General features: G+C 34.6%; 1 protein-coding gene across 1 annotated transcript; it reads left to right on the top strand.

The window, feature by feature from the left end:
* On the top strand, window positions 7,990–10,835 carry LOC109348059 (tobamovirus multiplication protein 2B). The gene is made up of 5 exons (XM_019588262.1): window positions 7,990–8,270; window positions 9,396–9,461; window positions 9,565–9,629; window positions 10,089–10,179; window positions 10,565–10,835. Exons 1-5 carry the CDS (start codon window positions 8,058–8,060, stop codon window positions 10,601–10,603), a joined length of 474 nt encoding a protein of 157 aa, XP_019443807.1. The 5' UTR covers window positions 7,990–8,057; the 3' UTR covers window positions 10,604–10,835.

Below are 11,013 nucleotides of genomic sequence, written 5' to 3'. Positions count from 1 at the left end.
TGAATTATATGTTTAAATATATTTTATGTCTGAGTGTGATATTCTGAGTAAGTCCACGCCATCAATGAATTTATGTTCATTAGATGTCTTACTCTCTCTGTTGTATTGTTCTTGTTTTGTATATGTTTGTTATGTCGATGGCCAACAACAGCACCCACATTCGCGGCTATCACTTCACGATGTCTCCGGCGGGACAGTGGGTCAGTGATAGGCACCGATACACTTACACAGGCCCGTGTGGTATGTCGTTGCACATGGAGTGCAACGGGTCATCGATGATGATCCCTCACCCCGACGCTTACATTGATGCTTCCTTCACATTGCCGCCAACGGGACTGATGTCTCCAGATGTAGGACTCTGACACCCGCCAGTCAGGAGTGATGGCGCGGTTCCCTCCCACGGTCGGAGGACGTGGTCAGATTGTTTGGATGCTCCGTCATCCAACAGAGCTTAGAGGAGCCGGGTTCTTGGAGGAGGTCCCTACAAGAAGACTCCGGTTTTGAGAATGTCCTCACCTCCAAATTATGTCGCTGAGATATGGCATAACAAAGTGGAGGTAGAGGAGGAGGAAGACGAGGTCATTGAACTCGTGAATGTCGAGAGTTCGGTGGAGGTGATCGACCTCGTGTCTGACTCAAAAGAGGAAGAGGATCCGAGTGAGGGGTCCAGCATTCCTGGAATCTTCTGAGTCGGCTTGTGGGCTAGCCGATGTCCTTTTTTGTTTTGATGGGGGCTGTGTTTATGTGGATTTTGTATATGTTTAGTGGCGATGTAGTTTCCGCCTTTGTTGACCCAATTTGTATGAACTAATTATGACTTAACTGATTATACGCATTGTGTTATTCAGGAAATTGTGAATCAGGTTAAGTTATCATTCGATAACCATAAGTTGATTTTCCGCATTCGAGTTACTTAAAGTGATGTCCCGGAAAAGGAAGGTTTTAAAAATGAAACAATTTTATACATCACCATTTCAAAAAAATATTTACCTATTTTTCCGCAATGTTTTGGAGAAGTATTTTTCGGGGCGTTACACCTACTAATCAACATATTTTCTCTAATTGGATCATATAGCTTGTATGCACCATATGCATGATAACCTATCAGAATCATTGCTTGACTTTTGTCTTGTAGCTTGGTTCTCTTCTGGTCTAGAACATGTCGAAAAGCAAGTGATCCAAATATTGTTAGGTGCTCTACTGGTGGTTTACTTACTGACCATACTTCAAGTGGTACTCTACCTTCAAGCCTTTTTGTTGGACACCTATTCAAGATGTATACTGAAGTTGATACAGCTTCAGCCCACAGTTTTTGTGGTAAATCCTTCTCCTTGATGAGACTTCTAGCCATGTCCATAATGGTCATGTTTCTTCTTTCTACAATGCCATTATGTTGAGGGGTGTAAGGTGTTGTTATTTCATGGCTGATTCCCTTTCTTTTGCAGTAGGCTTCAAATTCATTTGAAGTAAATTCCCCTCCTCCATTTGTTCTGAGTACCTTCAATTTCTTTACACTCTCCTTTTCAGCAACTGCTTTGAAATTTAAGAATGATTCAAATGCATTGCTTTTGGTCTTCAACACGTCTAGCCATATCATTCTAGTGAATTCATCCACAAAGATTATGAAGTATCTATTTCCAACCAGTGAATGAGTTTCAAAGGGGCCACAAACATCTGAATGCACAACCTCTAGCACTAACTTGGATCTCATGTTCAGTTCTGATTTGAATGAATTCCTGGGTTGTTTTCCAACCAGACATACCTCACAAGCCTTTTCAGGTAATGTTGTGATGGGAATTCCATTCACCATATGTTTTGATCCTAGTTTATGTAAGCTATTAAAGTTTAGGTGACCATACCTTGAATGCCACAACCAACTTTCATCAGTAGTCTCCATAGTGGCCAAGCATTGAACTTCAGCAGCCTTAATGTTTACTTGGTATGTTCTGTTCTTGGTTTGCTTGCTCTTGAGTCTGAGTTTATCATCTGAATCAAAGAGTTCAAGATGTCTATTCCTTACTAGCACATTGAACCCCTTCTCTACCAATTGACCAATGCTTAGTAGGTTCCATTTGATCTTAGGCACTAATAGCACATTTGAAATCATAGCATTTGATCCATTCTTCCTTGTGAAGACTACATTCCTAGATCCTTCAACCTCTAGTGAACTCTCATCTGCAAATCTTACTTGATTCTTTTTTGATGAATCAAAGTCTACCAACCACTCTTTGGGCCTTGTCATGTGGTTTGAACATCCTGAATCTAGATACCATGATTCAGTTAGTGAGTTTTCTGCTGAGGTTGTCACCATTAAGCTCAATGGTTCTGAATCTAATTCCTCTTGTGCAACATAGGCTTCCTCATGATTCTTTATTTGTCTTGATTTATCAGTAGTGCATTCATAGGAGTAGTGACCCATCTTGTGACATTTGAAGCACTCTACTTTTCTTTTATCAAATCTCTTCTAATTTTGACTCATTCTTGACCTTCCTCTTCTATCAGATGATTCAGGACAATCATTAGTGGATTTGATATTTTCTGAGTTTGTTGGCCACTTCTTTCGATACCCCTGCCTTCCTTTCCACTTATTGTCTTTTCTTCTTTCGTCATCATTGTAATGATTTGCCTTCAAAGCTTGTTCTATTTTCTTGCTTTGATTCCTGTCAAACAACCTCATCTCATGTGCTTCTAATGAGCTTTGAAGTTCTTCAATCTTCATATTGTTGATGTCTTTTGATTCTTCAATTGCCACCATAATGAAATCAAACTTTTGAGGCAGAGATCTCATAATCTTCTCAATTATCATGAGATATGAGATTGCTTCTCCACAACCTTTCATTTGGTTGGTTATGGTTAGGATTTTTGTGAAGTATTCACCAATCCTATCATTTTCTTCCATGTTTAGCAGCTCATACTACTTTCTTAGAGTCTGTAACTTCACTTTCTTAATCTTGTCTCCCCCTGCATGACATTGAATCAGGATGTCCGATATTTCTTTGGCAGTTGTTGCATTCTGAATTTTTTCAAAGTGCATATCATTCATGCATTGATGTATCAGAAACAATGTCGTGATGTCCTTCTTTCTTACTTCTTTATGTGTTGTTCTCTGTACTTTTGTGGCATCAATGTTCAATGGTAGGAATTCATCTTCAACTACTTCACTCACTTCTTGGAAACAGAATATCACCTTCATCTGAGTCTTCCATCTGTCCCAATTTTTCTCTGTTAGGATGGGGAGTCCTATTGATGGGAGACTATTGCCATTTCCAACCATCTTTAATGCTTCCGTGAATCTGTCTTCTGACCCTTCTTTGATTTAAGACTCCACTAGCTTGCAATCCCCTTGTTTCCTCAATACACACGCAGTGAAAGTAACACGGATCTTCACACTCATTGATAATTGCAATGTTCTGCCCAACATGTTCTTTTTGATCTTCTTGCTCGTGATACGAAGTTTGTTGGAGATTGATGCAGAAAAACAACACGTAGAGAGGGAGAAGAAAAGAGTTTATGAGAGAATTATTTGTTCCCATTCAATGAATCAAAAGAAGACATCATTTCCTTTTATAGTAAAGTAGTTCAACTACCAACTAACTATAACAAACTTAACTACTATTTATAGTAAGCTATAACAACTTGACTAGATACACTCTAATACTTGAATTATATATTTATTTCAATATATGTGAGTTTTAAGTGTATCTGCAATTTTAATTTTTTATTAAAAAAACAGATCCAAATCAAGCCGAAACCGCATATAATATTTGGACAGATTGAATTGGACATCTTAATATAAATAGACCAAATCGGATCACATGTTAATTACGTATTTAGATCGGATGATTTTTTTGTCTAAAAACCGATACAAATGGACCACGAATACCCCATTATTTGGAAACATGTTCATTTATGTTTTTGTTGACATTATCATTTTGGAAATAAATTTTAATTATAATTAAGTTTTTATTGTGTTATCAAAGTTTCATTAGTTGTCTCTAAAGTTTCATTAGTTGTCTCTACATAGATAAGTCCATGTAAGGCTTTTCTCTTGACTTCTGCCACTTTAGACTCACATTTATTGGTATGGGTAAATTCAAATAATATATACATCAGTTTTTATGGTCAAAAATATTTTTAGATGATTTGGTAGGGGGTATAACAATTTTCTTATTTTTTTCAAATGTTCCATGATGAAAGACTGGAATCACATAGCATATTGATCACAGGATTCACTGCACTCCACAGAAGACTTCGTGCAAATGGATATGAAAGGTTTTGGGTGGATGATTATTCTCTAACTGAACTGTATAACAAAGGAGTCAAACTCAGTTTCAAAATATCTTAATTTGCAATCCACCACTTCATTCAGCTCAATAGTCCAACTTTCAAAACACCTCATATGTAATATAACAGTGGCACTAGCAACAGCAACAAATTAGAGATAGAAGACTTGAAAAGTCAATCACAATTAGCCAAAAAAAGTAGATGAAACATGTGGTATTAAATTACAGACGAAAATATATACTTTATGTGACTACAATTGTGGTTAAAGAAATTGCCAAAACTAAAATATCACAATTATAATTGCCCTTGCTAGCCACAAATTAAAACCATGACAACAATTGTAAACCTCAGTAAGACAATCATTTAGGTAAGCATGCCTACTTCACCATGATGTTTATCTATTGCATAGAGATAAGCAACTTATAAGTAAGAAAATATTGGGTGACCTTGAAAATTGGCCACTTCTACAAATTTGAGCTATTAGATGGTGATCACATACATTGCTTAGATTTTGAATTATGTTTTGATTCTGAATTGCTGAGATTAGAATCAAAGCTGCTCTTTGATCTATCATCCAATTTCTCATCTAGAAGTATATGATCATGACCCTGCTCAAACAAACTGATACAGTTATAGCATTGCTAGCAGAGTATCTACTTAGAAATTAAAACAAACAAAAAACAAAAAGTTCTATGCTAATAGCACAAAGAGAAATTAAAGGAGCAAAAAGTTTTGATTTCATTTCTAAAATGAAGATGGTGAGCCTCGGCAGTGCAACAGTAATGTTGTTTGTTTATAGGTTCAAATCCTAAAAAACAGTCTCCTCGCTCTTTCAAGAGTATAGTTGCATACATTTACCCTTTTCATACCCCATCCGATCCCGATGCATGAAGCCGATTTTATTATCTAAAAAATGAGGCTAAACATGGACAGTGAATAAATCAGTTAACAGATGTTTATGTAATCATGGACACAAATTCCAGGCTCTCGGCACAGCTACATTGTGGTGTGCTGCACCTGGAGAATGCTGGACATGACTATATCAGAAGTACCTGCCACAAATCATCACATTATACACTGTCCATGTAGAATAACCTTTACTTTTCCTATCATCTCTAGAAGAAAAAAAACTAGTGCTGAAAATGAATAATAAACAAAACCTATTGCTACTAAAAGTAACATTTTGAAAGCCAAGGTAATTAAAATCAAAGATATAAGCCTATATTCAAACTCAAAATATAGGGTATATTGATTGATGGCCAGCTACAATCAAGTAAGATCTATAATGATAGTTGAAAAAAAGTTTTATATTATAAAAACTAAAGCATAAAATCGATAATTTCAAGAGCAAACCATAACAATAAACTTGATTAAATCATAGAAGGGTTTTGGAATATCTAACTGAGAAATGAAAACAAGTATAAAGATGGAAGTTATAGAGTGGGGATGTTGAAGAATCCAATTTGTGATTCTTCAATGTTGCTGTGTCCTCACTGAGATTTTGGCGGCCTCACCTACGGTTATAACGTAGACGTTGCTTTGTTAATGGATCCGCCCATATGACCTGAGTAAATATAACCCGGCCCAATCTATACTCTAGTTTACATTATGCTTAAATACCTGGCTAGAATAAATAAGATATTGAGTAAATTACACTGACACCCATGAGTTTTAATGAAATTATATAAATCAATCCTCACTTTTCTACAGCTACATAAATCTCCCATAGTTTTTATATTTTCATTACACTGACCACCCCTGTATAAGATATAAGTGTAATCTTTAAAAAAAAGTGATAAATGCAATTAAGTTAAACAAAACATGATATATATTGTATAGACAAGTCTAAATAATATACAAATCAATGTATCTTTATTATTTTTTGTTATAAAATGCATCAACAATTCTAAAAAAATATTGTTTAAGTCGCTCTTATAATATAATGTAACAAACCAAAAATTATAAAGAAATATTGACTCATATATTATTTGAATTTGTCTCCACAATATATTGACTCATATTACACTTATTTCTTATGCAGAGGTTGGTCAGTGTAATGAAAGTATAAAAATTAGGGGAGGTTTGTGTATGTGTAAAAAATGATAGGTAGTTTGTGTAATTTTACTAAAACTCATGGGGTGTCAGTGTAATTTACTCTAAGATATTTGTACAACTTCACTTTTTTGTGCTGTCAAGCTATCTACTTACCCAAAAAGCATAGTATTCTCTTGTAGGGTGTGTGACTACTTCTTCCAACAAGTATTGCTTTCAGGAATTAAACTCTTTATATTTTGATCATTTGGGATCTAGCGAGACTTACATTACTATATCAACGTTACTAGACCAATGCCCTGTTGGTGTACAACTTTAGTTTGTTACGAGATTGTCTGTACCCAAACTTTTCCTAATGCATAAAGAAATACATGCATTGACAACATGAGTTTTATATATTGTTATTTCATTGTTCATTATTCAAGTTTTATTACTATTGATTATTCAAAAAGAAATAGAAATAAATAAGAAATGTTTGTGTATAAATCTATACACTACTCATGCATAAATATTACACTCATATTAGTATGAGATGAAGTTTACATATGAGCTTTATTTTTTGGGTACTACAAAGAGTATATTTTCACTATTTTATATAAAAAACTAATCATTTTTCAATTTCAACAAGTATTACTCACATAACCAAATTGTGTAATTTTTGGTGCCCTACACAGTACACTACTAGACCAAGAAGCTCATTAGTTCCAAAAGACAACTACATGTAAACATCGAAATTCAAAATTTGAGGGTTGCACAATTTCCACTCTTCTAAAAGTAAGTGTATGAATAGTCTATATCGTTAAATTGGTGTTTCTAATGAGTTTGAACTATTTTTTTGGGCAGACGAGTATGAACTAATTTGATGATACTCTATATCTTTAAAGGATTTAAATTTTTATTTTCATTTTTTTTAAGGATTTGGTAAAATCCTTTTCTTTTTTAAGGACTAATTTGTGACATTGATATCTTTAAAGACTCAATTAATGATAACTCTTACTACTATTATTTTTCTCATAAAATAAAGATGAATTTAACATGTATTAACAATATTAAAGTTTTTATATTATACATCATCAATCATTTATATAAATGATTCCTTTTACTTTAGAATAAATAAATTTTCATCAAGTCATGAATATGATTGATATGCTAATATTTAGGAAAAAACTACACTATAAATACATATCATGTCTTTCTCGTCATAGCTTTGAGTGAGTTATATTATAATCACAAGAAATACGCAATTTAGTTCCTCATTTTTTTTCGATTTTACCAGTTTAGTTTTAAAAAAAAGACCTACAATCGTCCACAAAAATTTCAAATGTATGTCAAATTAATCATTTTTGGAGGCAAATTAGTCTTTACCAAGTGTTATAAAACATGCTAAAAATAACTAATTTGACACACATTTGAAATTTTTTGGATCATTTTAGGTCTTCTTTTTAAGGACTAAACTGCTAAGGTGGAAAATTGTGAGACACTAAAATGACTATTTACTCTTATAATTAATATTTCTTCCCTATTTCCATCTATCAATATCATTAGAATTAATCCAACAATAACTAATTCCACATTTGAAAAACATAACAGGTTAATTTTGTTTAATGGGGTTAATTTGCCTTTTTAACTTTTAAAATAAGTAACCATTGGTAAATCTGAACAGTAAAAATCACCTTCCATGTTGGATCAAACAGTAAATAAAGGCAACCGGGGAATAAAAAATGGAGCGACGGCGACACGAACCAATAATTACAACAAACGGAAGAAGCTCTCTGTGGCGGCGAACGATGGCGACGCCGGGATCAGCCGCGGGGAGTGGCGGTGGAAGCAGTGAAGGGTCATCGGCGAAAGCTATGGTTGCAGAGCAAATCTCACAGGCGGTGCAGTCAACCTCCAACCTCCTTCACCTCATGCAACATTCTTCTCCTGCCCAGGTATTCATCCTTCTCTTCTTTCTATTCTCCCAATCATGTGATTTCACTATTTCTGTCTCAAATGTTTGGATTAAAGCATGAACAATCATTTCTGTATGAGAAAAACTCCAGCCCTCAATTTAATTGCTAAAATTCGTGCAATTTAGATGGCGAGTCTCGGGTAACTGTAAGTTTGCTTGCCTTACAATTAAACAACTTTCACGAGTTCAAATCCTAAAAACAATCTCCTTAGGGTTGTGAGTTGAGTTTTGGAGGGGAGAAAAGAGAAAATGAAGGCTTAAATGTCATCTCATAACTATATTTTGTGGCTATGAAACATTTTCTTTCCTTCTAACTCCAACTTGCAAACGGACCCATATAAGGCCGCATAGATCCCACCTCGTGTACTGGGCCACCGTTTTTTAGTTTAATTGCGGAAACTAGTGCATTTGAATGTGATTATCATCTGATCTAGGTCTAGAAATCCAACTTCAAAATTCAGCGTTTTGTTGCCAATAGAAAGCAACTTATGTTGTTGCCAAACACATTAGTCCTCTGCAGATTATAGTTTGGGATAAACAACAACTTGGTCTTGAAGAACTGAAATAGTGGACTAGTTTGAGAGACATATTAGTCGTTTGAGATTGTAGTTATCTAGAAATACTCTGACAAATCTGAGTCGAGATAGTAAGATAATTCAAGGGGACAAAATTCTTCTAACATCAAATTTTTTTATTCATGAACCTGAGACTTTGCTCGAGGGAAACTGAGCCAAGATCATTGTCTCTATGACCAAACAATTGGTTTATGAAGAATTATTTTGACTGGTGTTTGATTTTGTCAGGAACAAAATTTTGAGTTTTGTGTTACTCTGAGACTAAATTGAGAGCTAATTTTTTTAATGGGATAAAATTGGATGTTTACTACGGACTTAGTTTTACGCTTCCAACTATAGAGAGGGGTGAGAGAAAATAAGAAGAATCATCTTTCTTGGTCAACCATAGAGAGGGGGAAAAGTCTTCTATTGAATTTAATGAAAATTTGATGTTGGGTTCATGCAGTAGACCCATTTATTAAGGTTAAGCCCGGGCTATTGTTGTTGATCTCATATATGGATCTTGCATTCAATATTTGAATCATTTGCAGGTCAAACTCAGTATGCTTCCTAAGAACCTCTTGGCAAAGGTTCCCACAATTAAGAATACAGAGCAGGTATTTACATCTCTCTGATGCAGGTAATAGTTGAGTGTGAAAACAAGTGTGCAAAGTTTGTAACAATTGTTTTGTTTCTCGCATGTTCTATTTTTTCATACAGATTTTGGAGCAGATGCCTGGGGTAATATCATCTCTGGATGCACATATGGATTATGGGTTGCAAAAGTTAGAACTTTCTGTTTGTCTGATTGAATATACGGTCCTATTATAGTCTAATTTGCGTGTAATTTACATCATAGTTACATGGTACACGATACCTGATTCTATATGGTTTGTCATTTTTCCACTATTATTTCAAAACTTCCTTTATGATGAGCCTGGTATGTGGTATGTTGTACGCGGAGCTCGGTACACAGTATGTAGGCTAAACGAGGGATCATGTAACTACGGTTTACATTGAGAATGTTATGAGCTTCAGCAATGTGCTAAACTACTGGTTGCGCATATTTTAAGCCAGAGCTGAGAGTAGTGATGCTTACAGATTGGAGGGAACAGCATGTTTTTGGTGCATGAAAAAATTTAAATTTGATGAACTCAAATCTCCTTTTGTTCCCCTACATGATCATGTCTATGATATGTCATCTGTTTTTATGATGTCTGACTTGATAAGTTACAAATTCACAGTATTCCAAATCTGAAGACTGTGGTTCAGTTACTTGCAAACATGGAAAGCAGCCAGCTTAATTCACTAACTCAAACCGATCCTCTCCATAAGGTATAAATAGTTTACTCACGGGTGCAGTAATGTTTGAAATTGTTGTTTTACATTTGGAATTGGTGCATAATATGTTCTAATGGGGGAAATATAGGAATATGAATGCCACAACTTCAACTAACTCATTTGGGTGAAGGCTTGACAGAAAATTCTGACTCTTTGTTCATGGAATGCTATCTACAGTTTTCCTTTTCTCCAACAAGGGAGAAAAAGAAAGACAAAATGAAAAGAACAAAAATGATTTTTTTTGGTAAAATAACTATACATCAAGTACTGCCGTGCTGATGTTTATGAAATTGTAAAAAAAATGTCTATATGTGAGTGAGGTCAAGTTTATAAAAGACTGGTGTGTTATCATATTTGACTGATCATTTTGCTCTATCAGGAACTTGAACCAGGAAACCAACCTCATGGGACTGATTAATGGTACACTTCCTTGGGAGTTTCACCTCTGATCAATTGGTCTATCATTTTGTGAAGTGCATGGTTATTCAACTGGAGAAGGCTTTTATTACTGATGAAGATGTACTCAAATTTCACTTTGTGAATCTTGTCCAAAGAATTGTAAGGTTAGGCTATTTATTGATGATTAACTATTACCTATCTATTATTTATGTGTACAGTATGCACATTTTCAGTTTGTGCTTTTTTTCATCTTTATGCTAACTTCTGCATGATGTGCAAGGTGATGCATCTTTATTTAAGTAAACTTTCCTTTTCTTCCTACGGAATGTACCATTTCCAGAGCAAACCACGCGTCAACTCGCTAGAGATAGTATAAGCATCTTATCCGAATGTTTATATATATATATATATATATATATATATATATAT

The sequence above is a fragment of the Lupinus angustifolius genome, chromosome LG05 (assembly GCF_001865875.1).
Source record: "Lupinus angustifolius cultivar Tanjil chromosome LG05, LupAngTanjil_v1.0, whole genome shotgun sequence".
Taxonomy (NCBI): domain Eukaryota; kingdom Viridiplantae; phylum Streptophyta; class Magnoliopsida; order Fabales; family Fabaceae; genus Lupinus; species Lupinus angustifolius.
Note: the sequence above shows the minus strand (reverse complement) of the source record. Positions and strands in the feature narration are given on the sequence as shown.